Source organism: Hypanus sabinus, chromosome 12 (genome assembly GCF_030144855.1).
Source record: "Hypanus sabinus isolate sHypSab1 chromosome 12, sHypSab1.hap1, whole genome shotgun sequence".
Lineage (NCBI taxonomy): Eukaryota > Metazoa > Chordata > Chondrichthyes > Myliobatiformes > Dasyatidae > Hypanus > Hypanus sabinus.
The window spans coordinates 93,513,708-93,534,393 of record NC_082717.1 but is presented as its reverse complement, the minus strand read 5'-3'; the positions used below and the strand labels follow the sequence as shown (position 1 = coordinate 93,534,393).

Sequence of the window (20,686 nt, the reverse complement as noted above, 5' to 3'; positions counted from 1 at the left end):
TGAGGACACTCAGATGATGACAGAAACAGGACCAAAATAATTTAATGCCTAGATAGATGAAAACAGATACTAGCTTTCTGCAGAAACACTGCCAGAAAAAGCTCAAAATAATATCTCCTTCAAAGTCAAAATCCATGATCTAAACTTCAAAAGGATTCCATTTTATATTTTTTGAAGACCCAAAGGGAGGAAAAAGCTCAAGGTCAATGATAAGAACACCACAGAGGTTCAATTATTGTTCAAGTTGAAATACAGATGATGTCAGGTGATAAAATAAAAAAAAGGATGTCACTAACTCTGAATCTTACTTCCCTGAAAAGACTGCTTGGTGACAGAGTTTTAAAATGCAGCCTATGCCTCAGAGAGAAGAAACTATTAAGGTTAAGTTTGTGAGATGTCAAGTTTTCTGTAATGAGGTGCAGGAGCTGTGAAAGGACGTCATCCCATGTGGGACACCTGACAGGTCTGTCTGGGAATTGAGATGGAAATACATGGCCTTGTTGATATACATTTCAAACAAAGGCTCAGGGGTGTGAGTGGCTCAGGAATAATTTCCATTAAGTCTCAGGCACATAACTTTCCTCATCATCACTTTATGATGCCTTCTTAAGCCAACTGAGTCCCTACTGTGGAACAAATTGCATCGTTGGCAGGACCCTTAGACGATCCTGAAGTGGCAGAAATGAATCACAGCATGCAAGAATTAGAATTAGATAAACAATCTGCATTTTGGATAATATGATGCCTATACTGGGACAAAATGATAAACCTGGATTACAAGCTATTTCATCAACAACTCACAGCTCGTGACACATCATAATGATGTTCCAATTAGGGAACCGCATCCCCTCTTCTTAATCTGATGTAAGATAAACCTGTTCACATCCACTAAAAAACGTTCTCTTTATTTGTATTGTGTTTATTTAATATCTTAGATTTACACAGCACCATTTGTGTAATAATTCATGTCTAAGTGTTCCCAGCAATCCAATCAGGGTAAAATACAACACTCAGCCCTACCAAAAGGCTTCAGGGCAGGAGTTCCCAACCTGGAGTCCATAACATCTTGCTTAATGGTATTGGTCCATGGCATAAAAGAGGTTAGGAACCTCTGCTTAGTCATAAAGATACATTTTGGAAGCAATTTTTAAAGGAGAAGAAAGTAATGAAGCAGAGAGGTTTAGGGAGAGAGTTCAGGAATCTGGTTCTTAAATAGCTGTGGGCACAAGTGCCATCAGAAGATTATCAGCAACTGAGAATATGCAGGAGATCAGAATTGGAAGATGGTTATTGGATGGTGATTGAGGGAGTACATGTTGCTAGGGAGGTCTGACAGAAATTACCCCAAAGATGAAAATCTTAAAACTGTGGGATTGGAGGGTTGGGAACCAGTAATCAAAAGATTGATAGGTATAACAGACGGTACAAGATCAGGTATGGGATTCATTACACATGTGATTTAAATGAAATTTATCCTGAGTGAATATAGAAAGTGTTTTGTTGTACTGTTGCTGATTTTTTTTTTGGTGTGTGTGTTTTGTTAGTTTTTTTGTGAGGTTTGGGGTTTGATGTACCAGCTGCAGTTTTCTGTGTAGCAATCTGTTAATTTTCGTGCAGGTGAGGGGATTGGGGGTTTCGGTTTATGAGTTTTCATTTCTTTTTTCTTTCTTGTGTGGAAGGGGTGGTGGGTTGATGTCTTTTTTTTCAATGACTCCATGCCTTTTCTTGTTTCATGGCTACCATGGAGACAAATCTCAGAGTTGTATTCTGCATACTTTGATAATAAAATTAACTTTGGAACTTTTGAAGAGCAGCATGTAAAAGAAGTACTAGGATAATTGGTCCTCTTCTTTCTTCAAACCAGTCTTCACTGTAATTCTTCACAGGTCTTTAATCTCTTGACTTTCATTTTACGCAAAACGCTCCCTGTAGTCCAACAACAATCAAGCAAGATTCTAAAGTCACATTTGATTAAATATGGAGTTACTGGAATGGAAATATAGACTTATTGGAAGGCAAATGCAAGTATGGATATAATGAGACTTCAATTGCAATTTCCAACTTTGTCTCCACTGAAGTGAAGGTTACCCCATGTATCTCTCCTCCTATCCACATTTGACACTTGATGATCTTCATCTCTTTATTTAATCCTAAAATTTATGACCCCTTCCCAACCAGGGAGAACATTTATTCTCTGCAGGGCTTCTAGAAAAACAGTAACCATTTTCATAAAAAATGTATCATGCAATAAGTAGTACACTGGAAAAGAATCTTCGCTGTAAATACTTATCCGCACATAGTCTATATTCTGCTGACTACACTTCATTAAGTACATCACCAGCCCTCTAAAGCATTTGTCTTTAATGTTGTTAATTCTGCTAACTCTGATTATGTGGAAGTGTAGGTCTGTTGAACTGTTATTGTTTTAGGCACCTGCTACATTTGCTGATCAGAGAAAAACACCAGTTTGAGAAAATATGAGATAAAACAGTCAGCTCTTGAGCACAAGATTACAACCTGCCAGGGGCTGTTCAGTCCAGCTCATTGCATCCTTTGTGGATGGATAGACACAGCTTCTCAATTACAAAACTGAGCTAGATTTCTGCTACTCAGGAGATCACTGTTTATTGCTAGAATGCACACTATACTCATCTCCAGCTGATTCAGACAGAGCATTTAATAAAGCTTTGTCATTGTCTTGTAATGGTAAACTTTAATATTTTTCATTAACATTATATAAAAATACAAAAATATATATTTTACAAATCCAAGTACAAAAATTATCTTTAGACTCAAGATTCACTGACTGGTAATCATGAAATAAATAATTATCTTTGGCCCAGACATTTCTGCTTTAAGCTTCTTTGAAATTAAGTACACTTGTTTTGAATCCAAATTTAGCAATTTCTGCTGAAAAGGTTTCCCCTCAGAAAACCTCAGGAAAAGCTGGACTGAAACAAGTGTGCAACAAAGATGAGGCACTCACTGCGCCTCACTCCCACCCTTCCGCACTGGAGGTGGAGAGAACTGGCTGATGTGAGTGACACCAGCAGGGACCAGGCGTTTGTGACCTGGGCTCTGTCAGCCGGGGCTGGCACAAGTGGCATAGCCCCCAGAGCTGCTGCCTCACAACCCTGGTGACCTGGGTTCAATCCCGACTTTGGGTGGTCTCTGTATGGAGTTTGCAAGTTCTCTGCATTAGTTTTGGCTGGGTGCTCTGGTCTCCTCCCACATCTCAAAAATTACAGGCTAATTGTGAATCTCCTTCAGTATGTAGATGTGTGACAAGATCTGGGCTGGGGAGGTGGCGGTGGTGAGAGATGATTCAAGAGAATAAAATGGGTTTATGGCAGGTTTGATGGGTAGAAGGCCATACATCGGTATTGTATGAAAGGTCACTCTGGATCTGAAAGTTGAAAGTTGGGGCAGATGGCCTAACTGGTGGAAGCAACAGTGGACGTGGCTTTGGCACAGAGTCTGGCTCTGTGGCTCAGAAGGGTAGGGAAAGGAAGAGGCTGGCAGCAGTGATAGGTGATTCTATAGTTAGGGGTCAGACAGGCAATTCTGTGGATGCAGGACAGAAACACCGATGGTAGTTTGCCTCCCAGGTGCCAGGGATGTTTCTGATCACGTCCATGATACCCTGAAGTGGGAAGGAGAACAGCCAGAGGTCGAGGTACATATTAGTACCAACGACATTGTAGGAAAAGGGAGGAGATCCTGAAAACAGACTACAGGGAGTTAGGAAGGAAGTTGAGAAGCAGGACCACAAATGTAGTAATCTCAGGATTACTGCCTGTGCCACATGACAGTGAGTATAGAAATAGAATGAGGTGGAGGATGAATGCGTGGCTGAGGGATTGGAGCAGAGGGCAGGTATTCAGATTTCTGCATCACTGGGGCCTCTTTTGGGGCAGGTGTGACCTGTACAAAGAGGACGGGTTACACTTGAATCCCAAGGGGACCAATATCAAGGTGGGGAGATATGCAAAGGCTATTGGGGAGAGTTTAAACCTGAATTGCTGGGATGTGGGACGGAGGAAGAGGGGGTTGGCTCACAAATAGAGAAAGTTTGGAGACAGTCTGAGAGGGAGGCTAGCAGGTGATAGAGAAGGGACATGCTCAGACTAATGGTTTGAGATGTTTCTATTTTAATGCAAGGAGTATTATGAACAAAGTGGATGAGTTTAGAGTGTGGATCAGTACTTGGAGCTATGATGTTGTGGTCATTACAGAGATTTGGATGGCTCAGGGACAGGAATGGTTACTTCAAGTCCCAGGCTTTAGGTGTTTCAGAATGGGCAGGGAGGGATGCAAAAGAGTTGGGGGCATGGCACTGTTGATAAGAGATAGTGTCACGGCTGCAGAAAAGGAGGATGTTATGGAGGAATTGTCTGCAAATCCTCTGTGGGTGAAAGTTAAGAACAGGAAGGGGTCAATAACTCTACTGGGTGTTTTTTATAGACCACCCAATAGTAATAGGGACATTGAGGAGCAGATTGGGAGACAGATTCTGGAAAGGTGTAAAAATAACAGGGTTGTTGTTGTGGGAGATTTTAATTTCCCAAATATCGATCGGCATCTCCCTACAGTGAGGGGTTTAGATGGGGTAGAGTTTGTTAGGTGTGTTCAGGAAGGTTTCTTGACACAATATGTAGATAAGCCTATAAGAGGAGAGGCTGTACTTGATCTGGTAACCTTCCACATGGAAGGTTAGTTAAGAAGGTTCAGTCATTAGGTATTAATGCTGGAGTAATAAAATGGATTCAACAGTGACTAGATGGGAGATGCCAGAGAGTAGTGGTGGATAATTGATAATCGGGATGGAGGACAGTAACCAGCGGGGTGCCTCAGGGATCTGTTTTGGGCCCAATGTTGTTTGTAATATACATAAATGATCTGGATGATGGGGTGGTAAATTGGATTAGTAAGAATGCCGATGATACTAAGGTAGGAGGTGTTGTGGATAATGAGGTGGGTTTTCAAAGCTTGCAGGGAGATTTATGCCGGTTAGAAGAATGGGCTGATCGTTGGCAGATGGAGTTTAATGCTGAGAAGTGTGAGGTTCTACATTTTGGCAGGAATAATCCAAATAGAACATACAGGGTAAATGGTAGGGCATTGAGGAATGCAGTGGAACAGAGAGATCTAGGAATAACAGTGCATAGTTCCCTGAAGATGGAGTCTCATGTAGATAGAGTGGTGAAGAAGGCTTTTGGAACGCTGGCTTTTATAAATCAAAGCATTGAGTACAGAAGTTGGGATGTAATGTTAAAATTGTACAAGGCATTGGTAAGGCCAAATTTGGAATATTGTGTACAGTTCTGGTCACCGAATTATAGGAAAGATATCAATAAATTAGAGAGAGTGCAGAGACGATTTACTAGGATGTTACCTGGGTTTCAGCACTTAAGTTACAGAGAAAGGTTGAACAAGTTAGGTCTCTACTCATTGGAGCATAGAAGGTTGAGGGGGGATTTGATCGAGGTATTTAAAATTTTGAGAGGGATAGGTAGAGTTGACGTGAATAGGCTGTTTCCATTGTGAGTAGGGGAGATTCAAATGAGTGGACATGATTTGAGAGTTAGGGGGCAGAAGTTAAAGGGAAACACGAGGGAGTATTACTTTATTCAGAGAGTGATAGCTGTGTGGAATAAGCTTCCTGTAGAAGTAGTAGAGGCCAGTTCAGTTGTGTCATTTAAGGTAAAATTGGATAGGTATATGGACAGGAAAGGAGTGGAGGGTTATGGGCTGAGTGCGGGTAGGTGGGACTAGGTGAGATTAAGAGTTCGGCATGGACTAGGAGGGCCGAGATGGCCTGTTTCCATGCTGTGATTGTTATATGGTTATATGGTATTGGGAAATGAACCTGGTCGGGTGAACCAGTGGGAGAGCATTTTGGAGATAGTGATCACAATTCTATCTTCTTTACCATAGCATTGGAGAGGGATAGGAACAGACAAGTTAGGAAAGCGTTTAATTGGAGCAAGGGGAAATATGAGGCTATCAGGCAGGAACTTGGAAGCATAAATTGGAAACAGTTGTTCTCAGGGAAATGTGCAGAAGAAATGTGGCAACTGTTCAGGGGATATTTGTGTGGGGTTCTGCATAGGTATGTTCCAATGAGATAGGGAAAGGATGGTAGGGTACAGGAACTGTGGTGTAGAAAAGCTGTTGTAAATCTTGTCAAGAAGAAAAGAAGAGCTTATGAAAGGTTCAAAAAACTAGGTAATGATAGAGATCTAGAAAACCATAAGGCTAGCAGGAAGGAGCTTAAGAATGAAATTGGGAGAGCCAGAAGGGGCCATGAGAAGTCCTTGGCGGACAGGATTAAGGAAAACCCAAAGGCATTCTACAAGTATGTGGAGAGCAAGAGGATAAGATGTGAGAAAATAGGACCGATCAAGTGTGACAGTGGAAAAGCGTGTATGGAACCAGAGGAGATAGCAGAGGTACTTAATGAATGCTTTGCTTCAGTATTCACTACAGAAAAAGATCTTGGTGATTGTAGGAATGACTTACAGTGGACTGAAAAGCCTGAGAATGTAGATATTAAGGAAGAGGATGTGCTGGAGCTTTTGGAAAGCATCAAGTTGGATAAGTCACCAAGACCAGACGAGATGTAACCAAGTCTACTGTGGGAGGTGAGGAAGGGGATTTCTGAGCCTCCGGCGATGATCTTTGCATCATCAATGGGGACAGGAGAGGTTCTGGAGGATGGGAGAGTTGCAGATGTTGTTCACTTATTTAAGATAGGGAGTAGTGAGTCTTACTTCAGTGGTTGGTAAGTTGATGGAGAAGATCCCGAGTGGCAGGATTTATGAACATTTGGAGAGGCATAATATGATTAGGAAAAGTCAGCGTGGCTTTGTCAAAGGCAGGTCGAGCCTTATGAGCCTGAGTGAATTTTTTGAGCATGTGACTAAACACATTGATGAAGGTAAAGCCGTAGATGTAGTGTGTATGGATTTCAGCAAGGCATTTGATAAGGTACACCATACAAGGCTTATTGAGAACGTAAGGAAGCAGGGAATCTAAGGGGACATTGCTTTGTGGATCCAGGAATGGCTTACCCACAGAAGATAAAGAGTGGTTGTAGATGGGTTACATTTTGCATGGAGGTCAGTGTCCAGTGGTGTACCTCAAGGATCTGTTCTTGGACCCCTATTCTTTGTGATTTTTGTAAATGACCTGGATGAGGAAGTGGAGGGATGAGTTAATAAATTTGCTGATGACACAAAGGTTGGAGGTGTTCTGGATAGTGTGTAGGGTTGTCAGAGGTTACAGCGGGTCATTGATAGGATGCAAAACTGGGCTGAGCAGTGGCAGATGGAATTCAACCCAGATAAGTGTGAAGTGGTTCATTTTGGTAGGTCAAATATGATGGCAGAACATAGTATTAATGGTGAGACTCTTAGCTGTGTGGAGGATCAGAGGGATCTTAGGGTCCGAGTCCATAGGACACTCAAAACTGCTGTTCAGGTTGACTGTGTGGTTAAGAAGGCATACAGTGTAATGGCGTTCATCAACCATGGGATTAAATTTAGGAGCTGAGAGGTAATGTTGCAGAAATATAGGACCCTGGTCTGACCCCACTTTGAGTACTGTGCTCAGTTCTGGTCACCTCACTACAGGAAGGACTGGAAACTATAGAAAGGGTGCAGAGGAGATTTACAAGGATGTTGCCCAGATTGTGGAGCATCCCTCATGAAAATAGATTGAGTGAACTTGGCCTTTTCTCCTTGAAGTGATAAAGAATGAGAGGTGACCTGATAGAGGTATATAAGATGATGAAAGGCATTGATCATGTGGATAGTCAGAGGCTTTTTCCCAGGGCTGAAATGGCTATCATGAGAGGGCACAATTTTAAGGTGCTTGGAAGTAGGTACAGAGGAGATGTTGGGGGTAAATTCTTTTATGCAGAGAGTGGTGAGTGTGTGGAATGGGCTGCTGGTGATGGTGGTTGAGGCGTATACGATAGGGTCTTTTAAGAGACTCCTGGATAGGTACGTGGAGCTTAGAAAAATAGAGGCTATGGGTGAATTTTTATCTCAGAATTCTTTTCCACTTTGTACATTATTCATTCATTGATTATGTGCCTTGTCGTATGACTTGGACAATCATGATTGTTTTTGGCAAATTTTTCTACAGAAGCGTTTTACCATTGCCTTCTTCTGGGCAGTATCTTTACAAGAAGGGTGACCCCAGATATTATCAATATTCTTCAGAAATTGTCTGCGTGGCATCAGTGGCTGCAAAACCAGGTCTTGTGATAAGTACCAGCTGCTCATATGACCATCCACTGCCTGCTCCCAAGCTTCAAGTGACCTGATCTGGAGGGCTAAGCAGTTGCTATACCTTGCCCAAGGGTGACCTGCAGGCTAGCTGAGGGCAAGAGTGCCTTACAACCCCTGAGGTAAAGATGCATTTCCACCTCACCACACAGCCCCACCCCCTTTATAGTATGCTCTTTCAATTACATGTTCTCATTTCACAGTGCAAAACAATACTTCTGACTACAGGAAACTATTCTGCTTGGTTGGATGGTAAGGTAATGTAACCAGGGATTTGCAAAAAGGAAGAGAATCTACAGTACAACAAAAAAGCAGTGGAGGAACAAAGGGAGATTGGAGTATCTGTACAGACTCCTTAAACATACCAAGACATGTCAATGAGGTGATTTAAAAAGGCCCCTCTTTATTAGCCAAGGTATAAATTAAAAGCATAAGGAGTTTTTGCCAGAACTATATACAGCTTGAGTACTGTAAACGCAAGGAATTCTGCAGATGCTGGAAATCCAAAACAACGCACAGCAAGTAGGCAGGATCTACAGAAATGAATAAACATTTAATGTTTCAGAATGCGACTCTTCTTCAGGACTGGAAAGGAAGGATGAAGAAGCCAGCTTAAGAAAATTAGGGGAGGGGAAGGAGGATAAGCTAGAAGGTGAGAGGTGAAGATAGGTGGGTGTGGGGAAAGGTGGTGAAACAAGAAGCAGGAAGATGACAGGTGGAAAAGGCAAAGGGCTGGAGAAGAAGGTGTTGGCCAGACAAAGCTACAATATATAATTCATGGATTTGACAAATGAAGGACAGGGTAAGCAGACAAATCAGTTCTCTTTGTTTCCCCCACTTTGTGGACTCTGAACTGATTCTTTCTCTTGGATAACCTAATCAGAGAAACTGAATGTGGACATGAGGGGCTTCAGGTAATGATTTGCTAAACCTGAGACCATTCTCAGATAATCAGCTACTTATTATGAAAAATGCCAGACCTACCAAAAAAGTAATCTGTAACCTCATTAGACTCCACCTGGGTCACCTCATTTAACTAGTTTGGACCAGCTAGAGTTGAAAGACACAAATAAACAAGGTTGGGGTGGACAGAACCATGAAATAATGTTGGTTGTAGCCCTGTACAATGACCAATAAGAAGTTGACCCAGGTAGGTTAGGTGACCTTCAGCCAATGGGATGGTGATCCACCAGTTCAACTGATGAGGAACTTTCCAAGAGTCAGAAGATCTGAAAATGTAGGGGTGATAACTCTCCAGCAACCAGAGACCAGCCAGCACAGATAAGCAAGACCCCCATGGACATGTGGAGATCAGGATCATGAAGAACGCCTGGCCAATGCAGACTCCTTTCCCAGGTAATACCTTTTCTTGTCTTTGACTGTTCATGGGGGGTCAGGAATTCTAGTGGGATGCACACAGGTAGTTAGTCTGAAAGACCATGTGCCATTCAGTTGCGACAATAAAAGTTACTTGTTGGTAAATACAGATTCTCTGTGTCTCATTGATAATTATTACAAGGGGTGATTCTTGTAATAAAGGAATCTGATAGGAGAGGAAAGTGGACCATGGGTAAAATGGAAGGAGGAGCACCGGGGGAGATGATAGGCAGGAGAGGAGGAGGTGTAAGAGGCCAGAGTGGGGAATAGAAAAAGAGGGAAGGGGAGGAAGAAATCCTCCCCCCTTCCCTCTTAATGTGCACAGTCCCGTCACCTTACAGGAGTAATTGCACTGGAGGAGATACAGAAGAGATTTACAGAGATACTGCCAGGACTGGGAAATTGTTGATGTGGGGAAAAGTTGGGTAGGCTAGGATTGGGGTTTTTGGAATAGTTAAAACGGAGGGGATTGAGATGTATAAATGCAACATAGATGAAGAGAGAATAAATAGGAAGTAGCCTATTTTCTTTACCTGAGTGCGCACAAAATAGGGAACTCAGATTTAAAGTAATTGGTGGCAGTCTTGTGTACAGTGGTGACCATTGATGCCTTCCAAGCAGTTGATCAAGATTGTTCAATTTTGGTCACCTTAATATAGGAAAAATGTAGAACCTTTAGAAAGGGCTACAGAGGAGATCTACCAGGTGTTGCTTGGATTACAGAGCAAGTCTTATGAGAAAAGGACTTTTCTCTTTGGAGTGAAGTAAGATCAGAGGTAACTTGACAGAGCTGTACAAGATAATTAAAGGCACAGATCAGGTGGATAACCAAAGACTTTCCCAGGGAAGAAATAGCTAATTTAAGGGGGCATATTTTTCAGGTGATTAGAGAAATGTATTGGGGGGATGTCTGAAGTAATTTTTTTACAAAAAGGGTGGTGGGTACACGGAATGGCCTGCCAGGTGTAGGGGGTATTAAGAAACTCTTAGATGGGCACACAGATGAAAGAAGAATGGACAGCTATATAGGAGGGAAGAGTTAAATTGACCTTAGAGATCTGCAACTCACAGCTGTGGTGGTAGTAGAGGTAAAAACTCTTCCCAATTTAAAATGTAGTTAGATGTGTACTTAGAGTTGTGGCTTGCAGAGGCATAGCCCAATAACTAGGTACTTCTTGTTTGATTGACACAAACACATTGGGCCAAATGGTTTCCAGTGTCTAAAAGTTTTTGATGATCCTGACAGAGGGCTCCTATGAGAGTTAGAATATGAAACAAAGCTTCAGCTCTCTGGGAGATTTCACTTATGTGTAGGCTTAAAAACTGCTTGAACAGTCAGAGCACATTAACTTGATTCTATAATGATCGGATCCAAATGGTATGAACAACTAGAAATATGGATTTCCAGTGGGACTTCATTAAGTTTCGAAGTGTCCCACTTTGGATACTGGTCTGGTTAATTGGTTCAACAGCGTAACTTCACCCAACGGAATTCCATAAGGATTTTCTCATCACTGAATGACTGAGGGTTTCACTGGATTGAAACATTCGTCTTCCACTGCACCTTGATTAAGAATCTCTATAATTTCATTATATGGACTTCAAACTCCAGTTTCACCTTTATTTACCATTTTTAATAACTGGTCAGACCACAGATTCAGTAAAATCATTTAATTACCTATTTTAATTTCTTGGATGCCTTCTTGTACTGAATCCATTTTAACTGTTTGGGATGAACCTCAATGATACTGCAGAATGCATTCCAGGAGAAATATCATCAAGCCTGTCTGCAAAACCTTCTTAAAATCATTGGTAAGTACCCTCAACCCTGGCCAATATACCCAGGTTTGAGGGTTCTATTTTCACTCAGTCAGCTCAGTGGGCTGCCCACACCACCTTAATGGTTGACACCAGAGCCCTGACTCAATTTTGAGTTCTAAAATGACAAGATATTATCCACTCTTCCAAAACTGCCTACCTGCCGCACCAACTCTGCAGGAGTCTGTGGGCTTCACATTGGTCTCAATGGTCATGTCAGAATCCACAGGATTCTGGAATGGATACAAGTCCATCCTGACCTTGAGGGATGGTAAGAGAAGAGAAGAAGAAGACATCATGAGTGATTACTTTTCAAAAGTACTTAGATGATTGTAACTGGCTTAAAACATGTTAAAATTAGAAAGGATTCTATAGATGTACAAACCTTTCTTTTTGTTAAAAATACTCATTCTCACTTCCGTAAGTAGCTGAATATTATATTTCAGAAAATTTTAAAATAGCAGCATATTTCTTAATTTTCCTTCCAGCTGTCTTAAATTAAAATTAAAGCTGTCTGGTGTAGTTATACCCATTTTATAAGTTGCCAAGTGGATGCAAAACTGATTCTTCACCTGCTCTCTTGAGCTTCTGATTGGCCCAAGATCTCTCTGAAAACCTAATTATCACGTCTCTATTACCGGAACTTCCTGCCACTCCTTTTGCCTCATTGCCAGACCGGCTGCCAAATTTCCTCCATAGATGCACATCTTTTACTGGTTGATCTCTCTGAGTACCAAATGATCTCTAATATCTCAATCGCGCAATGGTCCTCCTCAATATTATGACACAACGGATAAGCTGTCCTGATCTGCAACCTGAATAATTCACCCACTGATCAGCTTGCAGTTGTTGTTAATGAAATCTTCTCAGATCAAGAAGATCCTAGGGAGATGGGGTCACCAGTCCTAGGTTTGGTGTTGTGATCAACCTTTGGCTGACAGTTGGTACGTGAGGTCTGATGCTCTTTGAGAGGCAGCTAGGATGAGGTGTTTCCCTTATCTGCAATGCCTGGAGAAGCTGAGCTTGTGCTGAGCATAGTGTTGGGTAAGGTTAAGAATTGTTCACCTTCGGAGTGGCACAGCAGCGTAGTGGTTAGCGCAACACTACACAGTGGCAGTAATCACTGATTGGGGTTCAATTCCCACCGCTGCCCGTAAGAAGTTTGTGCATTCTCCCCATGATCTCCTGGTGCTCCCTCCTCCCACATCCAAAGACGCCTGGTGCCAGAAGTGTGGCAATGCTTCTGGTCTGCCCAGCACAATCCTTGCTGGTTTTATTTGAAGCAAATGGCATTTCACCGTATGTTTCAATGTACATGTTACAACTGAAGCTGATCTTTAATCTCTCTCTCATTTAGTAAATAAACATAAAGGAAGATAAAGCCACTGCCACTGCCCACTGTGACTTTGCTTCCTAGATAGACACTGCGTCTCCCTCTCCTTTCAGGAAAGGAATCTGATCCTGGCTGTCTATAACTTTGATACTGCGGCGAGTATCAAAGTTATACTTTGTCTGTCTTGCTGTATGACTCCACTTCCCTGTCTGCTAAAATGCTGCTGAAACCCACATCAGTACCTCATGATCAGGTTGTTCCAGTATTTGTGTATAGCTTCCAATTTTCCATGCTCTGGAAACTGCGACCCTTTCAATTTTTGTCTTTCTCTGAGTTCAAATCAAGACCCATTTGTCACAATATTTGAACCTACTGGCTTACATTACTTCTGGTGCTTTGATTTAACAATGTCTATTCTTGAAATCCCTCAGAGGGCTCTTCCATTTCTACTTCTTCCAATCTTAAAATCTTTGAAATTTATGCTCCAATTCAGGTTTTGATTTCAACCATAACCACTGGGAGCTGGGCTGTCAGCTGTCTTTTCCAGCTCTGATGGGTTTGCGACCTGAAGCACTGTCTCGATTACTTTCTCTACTGATATTGCCGGATCTGTTGTCTGTTCCCAGCATTTTCTGATCAGTTTTTTTAAAGAGCAACAAGACTTTCCAAACCTGAAGAAAAACCCTCAGTTCAGGATCAGATGTTGACAGAAGATGCAGGCACTGAGGTACTTAGCAGTGAAGACTAATTATGACATATAATGCCAATAACGACTGGGAAAATACTTCTAGGGTATTGCAAGGGATAATTTGAGGCATGGGTTGAGAGGACAGCCAGAGGCATTTTCCCAGGGCAAAAATGGCTAATACAAAGGGGCATAATTTTAAGTTGATTGGAGGAAAGTATAGGGAGAATGCCAGAGGTAAGTTTATATTTACACAGAGAGCAGTGGGTGCATGGACATGATGTCAAGTAGGTTGGTAGAAGCAAATTCATTCAGGGACATTTAAGAGACTCTTAGGAAGATACATTTAGTGGCTAAATGTCCATTTTCTCTGCTGAGGGAGTTTTCCAACATTATCCTGGTACAATCCACCTTAGGCCAATGACAGGTAGGCACTGGAGAAACTGAGCAATAATAACATCAGCAGGCATGAAACTACACACCCTGGTGCCTTCCCTATCATTGTGGGAAATTTCAATTGGAGAAGTCTCTGAACTACCGCCAACATATTACCTGTGAAACCAGAGGAGCCAACATACTTGACCTTCAAAATGCTTCCTGTTCCATCCCATGCCCACACTTTGGAAAGTATGATCATGTGACTGCACCTCTACTTCTAGCATATGGGCAGAGACTAAAGACCGCAGCATCAGTGGTGAAGATCAAGAGGTTTGTTCAAGGGAGGCAGAGGAGCGAGAATGTTCAGGGATTCATCTTCGAGTCTGAACGAAGATGTCTACAGATGAGCCACAATTTGTCACCGATGTCATCAAGGTCTGTGTAGATGAGTGTGTGCCTTCGAGAATATACCAGCCATACCCAAGCCAAAAGCCGTATATGAACCAAGAGATTCATAGTCTGCTAAGGGCAGACAAAACTCATAATCCAGAACTATACAAGTCCAGGTATGACCTACAGAAGGTGAGAAAACAACTCTGATTGAGGTTGGAGTCAGAATTGGATGCAGGTCAGCTTTGGCAGGGTTTGCAGGCCATCGCATCCTACAAAGCAAAAGCTAACATTATGAATAGCCATGATGCTTCACTCCCAGATGAGTCTGCCCACCTTTAGGCATGCTTTGAAAGGGAGAGAATGAAACTACATCTGTGCAAATCCCTGAAGCATCTGGTGACCCTGTGATCTCTGTCTCCGAAGTTGATGCCAGAATATCTTTCAAGAGGGTGAAACTTTGCTAAGTGTTGATGGTGTACCTTGAAGGGTTTAGAAAAACCGTGCCAACCAACTAGTAGGAGTGTTCAAGGACATCTTCAATTTCTCACTGCGATAGTTGGAGGTTACCAACTGCTTCAAAAGGGTGGCAATCATACCAGTGCCCAAGAAGAGCAGGGTGAGCTGCCCCAATGACTATCACCCAGTGGCACTCACATCTACTATGATGAAGTGCTTTGACAGGTTGGCCATGGCTAGAATCAATTCCTGCCTAAGCAAAGACCAGAACCCATTGCAATTTAACTATCACAGATGCATTCTCACTGACTCTCCACTCCATCTTGGATCACTTATGTCAGGCTGCTGCTAATTGGTTAAAGCTCAGCATTCAACACCATTACACCCTCAATTATGATCAACAAGCTCAAAACCTGGGCCACTGTGCTTCCCTCTGCAACTGGATCCTCGACTTCCTCACCAGGAGACCACAGTCAGTGTGGAGTGGAAATAACACCACCTTTTCACTGACAATCAACACTGGTACACCTCAAGGATGAGTGCTTCACCACTGCTCTACTCTATCTACACCCACAACTCTCTGGCTAGGCACAGTTCAAGTTTGTCAATGACACAACTATTGATGGCAGAATTTCAGGTGGTGACGAGGAGGTGTACAGAAACAAGATAGATTGGCTGATTGAGAGGTACTGCAAAAGCAACCTTGTAGTGAACATCAGCAAGACCATACAATTGATTATGGACTTCAAGGGACGGGAAGTTCAGGTGACACACAACAGTCCTCATCAAAGGTCATCAGTGGAAAGGGTGAGCAGTTTCTAGTTCCTGGGTGTCAACATTTCTGAGGATAATTAAAAATTATTATTATGTATTGAAATGTACTGCTGCCGCAAAACAACAAATTTCACAAAATATGCCCGTGATATTAAACTTGATTCTGATTCTGATGCTGCTGCGAGTAAGATTTTCATTGCACCTGTGCATACACTTATGTTTGCATTAACAATATAAACTCAACTTTGACTTTGACCAACACTGCAAGTAGAAAGCTGTAGCCACGGTGACACCAGGATAGACTTGCAGTGCATGAGAATCAGTTTGCGATTATAAACAATTATAAACACAAAGGGGAAAAATATACATGATAAATTTGTGAGCTAGCTGGACATAATAAAAGGTAGCAATAGTTTACAATGGATTTTCTAGGCTCACTAGGACTTACAATGGTTCCCATTACAGATGTGCACTCTTTTAATGCACTGACAGAGTCACTCTGTGGCAGATACCATAGTCATAGCATCTGTCACACACCTGACCCTGACACACCTAGAAAACAAGAACACTTGTCAGAATACTGATTCTAGTGTTCAGTTTGGCATTGTCCTGCCGATTTTGGTGAACAAATGCCTTCTCCTCAGTCTAAATAAAATACACCACTGTGCAACTGGGTGTTGGACTTCCTAACCAACAGAGCTCAGATAGTCAGGATGTACAAGTGCTCTTCCCTCCCTAACATGGGTGTCCACGAGGGCTGTGAGTAAAGCACATTGTTGTACACTCCGCTCACACATGACTGCACGGTCAAACACCTGAGCAATCACATCGTCAAGTTTGCCAATGATGTGACAGTGGTGGGGTTCATCACCAACAATAATCAGACGGAGAGGAGATACCAGGCTAATAACCTCAACAAGATGAAGGAGATGGTTATCAACTTCAGGAGAACTCGCACCATTCACACCCCCCTCCCTTTACATCAGTGGCACAGCAGTGGAGTACACCTGGGAGTACACATCACACACTTGTCTCATCTTGTCCATACTGCACCAACCACTGCCACTGGGCTATAAACATGCAGGAGCAGTGTGTGGTTAAGTGCCTTGCTCAAGGACACTTGCTCAAGGACACAAATGCTGCCTTGGCTGAGGCTCCAACTAACGACCTTCAGATCAGCAGTCCAAAGCTTTAACCACTTGGCACACAACCTCTCGTGGTCCCAGAACATATCCTACACAGTCAAGAAAGCCCACCAACACCTCCACTTTCTGAGGAGGCTGAAGAGAGCTGCACTTTGCACATCCATACTCACGTCAGTCTACAGATGTGTAGCAGAGAGCATCCTGATGAGCTCCATCACTGTTTGGTACCAAAATGGCACTGTGGCAGACAGAAAGGCTCTACAACAGGTAGTCAAAACTGCCCAATGTAACACTGGCACCAGCCTACCCACCATAAAGGAATATTATACACAGAAGGGTGCCGGAAAAGTGCCAGTAACACTATGAAGGATCCCATCTACCCCGCACATGGACTGCTTGTCCTAATCCTATCAAGGAGGAGGCTACGTAGCATCCACACCAGGACCACCAGACTCAAAACTAGTCACTTTCCCTGAGTGTAAGACTGATCAACACCTCTAGCCACTAACTCCACCACTACTTTATTGTTTCCTGTCGTCACCCTATACACAGCTTAGTGTCACGTTATGGACATACAATCAATCTATGTATACAAGCTATCTTACATAGTTATTTTTATGATGTTTTTTATTATTACTGTTCTCTTTAACTTTTGTGATATTTTTGTACTTCATTAGATCCAAATAACACTTATTTTGCTCTCCTTTATACTTTGTACTTTTGGACTAAAAGTGACATTCAACAATCTTGAATCAACGGTTTCCAATACAGATGTGTACTCTTTTCCCTGCTATGCAGCTCCCAGCATGGGAATACCGAAATAAGGAAGGAAAATAACCATATAACCACGTAACAATTACAGCATGGAAACAGGCCATCTCGACACTTCTAGTCCACACCGAACTTGGCCCCCAGGAGCTTTGTTGTAAAATTATCTCCCATGTTGACACCATTATGAATGAGTTCAATTGAGACAAACAACCTTCAGTAAAATTTCCAAGAGACAGACTGTGAAACACTTTTTTCAACAACCGAAGGCAAATTCAGTCGAAGAAAAAAAATCCAGGAAACTCATTAAAGATTAACATCCACATGGTTCAACTATATCATTGTTCAGTTGTGAGAAATAGCATTAAAGACAAACTCTGAACCATTTTAACCTAGTAAAAATGCTCTGATTTTGAATTGCTTTCTTCATGTGGTAGAAAAGGAGAAAAGATCTCCTCACAACAGCTGTGAACAGGATAATTCTTCTTTTTTCTGATCAACTACAATTCCAGTGTGACAGAAGTAAACAAAAGTGTTGTCTGCTCTCCGTGTTGGGAACACATTCCCCAATTTCTGTCCATAATGTACGAGTGATGAAAGAGAGGTCAATTAATTTTTTATATAATGGTTAAGAGCTCAGTTCTGACACTTTTTCGATTTCGTGAGAAGTAATAAACATTGGAATTCTTTTATTAAGTTTTCTGTGCTACTTGAGACCATTTGAATTCCCCTGCATCTTCTCCCATTAACATTTAAAACGGAGCACCTATATCAATGTCTATTAACTTCCGTGGTGTAAAAACTGGTGCAAATGGGGGTAAAGCTCGTAATGCCCCTAAAAGAGGCATGCTGGTTCCATTCTGTGACCTTCCTTCTCATGCAGGCAGCACTGCAGTAACTGCTCGTTCACATTTATTCCGCATACAGCCAGCACCTTTATCAGTACAGTAAGGGTTCAATTCTGTGTACTGCTGAAACCACTCAAACCTAGTTGGTTCCAGCATCTGCAATCTTTCTGTACTATGCAGACACCCCACCCTGCAAAAACTCATTTCAAGGAGACAGCACCCCCGACCCTCGCAACCCCATATCATCCCCCCACCCCTGGTCGACCTCCAAGGGTGTATGTAATGTGTTTGTTTAGTGATTTTGTCTAATCTGTAAACCAAGTTGAGTATATGCAGAAAATGTGACATTAAAATACGTATTTATATTATATTATATTATCATGGAGTCAATTTTTATTCTATTACAACAAGCAAGTTTACAGGGAGTTGGGCCTCATTACGTTGGACATAAATAGAGAAGCTCCTTCGCAGCTAGCCAGCTAGTTTAAATAACGTTAGCTGTGCTAATGAACGAATGACACTTGTTAAACTCACCTCAACATGTCTTTTACATTTGAACCCACCATGAGCAATAGAAAAGCTACTATTGCAAACAGTGCAGTGAGCAACACTGTCATTATTTTTGAGGTTGACTGTAAAGCCTGCCCATAGAGAAAATTGATAGGTCTACTTAGCACGAAGGGAGACCAATCAGGCTGCTCCCTCTTGCTCTTGCTCTTGCTTTCCCTCTCAAAAAAATCAATTTCCAGGATATTGTGTATAATTTGCAGGCATCAGAGAGCCGCTATCAATATGCGGGAGACTCCTGGAACTTCTGGGAGAGGTGGGATGTCTGACTATGTCACTGCAAAGTTTCTTCAAAGTATGTCGAGAGGGTTCCTCCTCTGAGAGTCTCTCCCTTGCTGCTCCCCTTTTATGCTTTCCATGAATCTCTAACTCTAGCTCCAAGTGTTTCAAACTGCCTGTTATCTTGCATCCCTCACCTCAGGTTCCTGTCACACCTGACCCCCCCCCCCCCTTATACTGGCCAGCTCACCTCTCCCAATAGCAGGGTTTCAACTCAAAACGTTAACATTTCCTTCTCCTCCAACAGATGCTGCTCAAACCATTGAGCTCCCCCACCATGATGTAGATTGTGAGGCTGCTGTAGTTCATTCCTGCCAACTTTGCAATGACTTGCCCTGCTAACATGATGAACTGAATACTGAGGCTTTGGGCCTACTCCGGATTGCTCCAAGGATTTGGATCTAAGGACTCAATTTGGTTCAGGATGCTGTTGTTGCTCGCTTCTAATGTTTCCATGATTTGTTTTATAATTTTCTCCCCTCTCTTTCTCTGTGGGAACTGGGGGAGGGGTTGGTCTTATTCTTTCGGGTTCCTTGCTTTGCAACTGCCTGTTTAGCAAACAAATCTCAAGGTTGCATAATTTATCCATTCTTTGATAATAAATCCATTTTGAACTTTGAACCAGACTGTTGGTTGCTGCAGATCCCAGCATCTGCAATCTCTTCTGCCTTCTGATTGAAGAGGTAATCATTACATGGAGTTGGGGTGGGTGGGGGTGGAGGTAAACCAGAGGCCATGGAAGAAATGTGTATTTCTGCAAGGAACCAGGAAGATCTCCGGTTGTGCTGCGCAAAAATGACTGTTGACAAGGCCCTCCAAAGCTAACTGCAGCCTAGGCAAGACTCCTAGATACCTTGGGGCACAACACAACTCCCTCTCCATTACTGCTTCTGTTCACTCCGTGGCATCCAAGGTGTGTACTTCTGGTTGCCAGGACAAATTGCACACACTTCTCACATGGCTGCATTGTAAAGTATTGGCTGCAGCGTCTAACTGGGCCACATTCCACTGGCTAATTCTAGGTTCAAGCCATCCTCACATGGTTGTAAATAAGAACTTGGCCAATTTTCTTACTCTTTTGGGGAGCACTGGGCTGGGCATAGCACTGAGCTCGACTATGTTTTGGCATACCAAAAACAGGTATAAAGTGTAAATAAAAGCTTCATTATATTATCTAAAGAACAGGTACAATGCAGGTAGTAGACTCACAATAGTCAGACCTCCTCCAACTTAGGGAGGCATACTTGCGTAGTGTTTAATGTAACACTATTACAGTACTGGCAATCACTGACCGGGGTTCAATTCCTGCTGCCTGTAAGGAGTTTGTACATTTTCTCTGCGACTGTGTGGATTTCCTCTGGGTGCTTTGGTTTCCTCTCACAGTCCAAAGACAGATGGTTTGGGTTAATGAGCTGTGGGCATGCTGTGTTGGCAGCGCAAGCGTGGCACCACTGTGGGCTACCCAGCACAATCCTCGCTGATTTGACACAAACAACATATTTCACTGCATGTTTTGATGTACATGTGACAAATAAGGCTCATCTTTACCTTTAAAACTGTGCCATCCTCTG

General features: G+C 42.5%; 1 protein-coding gene across 4 annotated transcripts in view; it reads right to left on the bottom strand.

Moving 5' to 3' along the window:
• prkn (parkin RBR E3 ubiquitin protein ligase) overlaps positions 1 to 20,686 on the bottom strand; it is a 1,175,275-nt gene that overhangs the window by 159,649 nt on the left and 994,940 nt on the right. Inside the window, exon 10 of one of the 4 annotated variants that reach the window (XM_059986469.1) lies at positions 880 to 1,926. The exons of the other annotated variants lie outside the window; for them this stretch is intronic. Within the exon in view, the coding sequence (XP_059842452.1) occupies positions 1,906 to 1,926 (21 nt within the window). The 3' untranslated portion in view covers positions 880 to 1,905. Of the gene's footprint in view, positions 1 to 879; positions 1,927 to 20,686 lie in introns of those variants that run through there. 4 annotated transcript variants of the gene reach the window in all.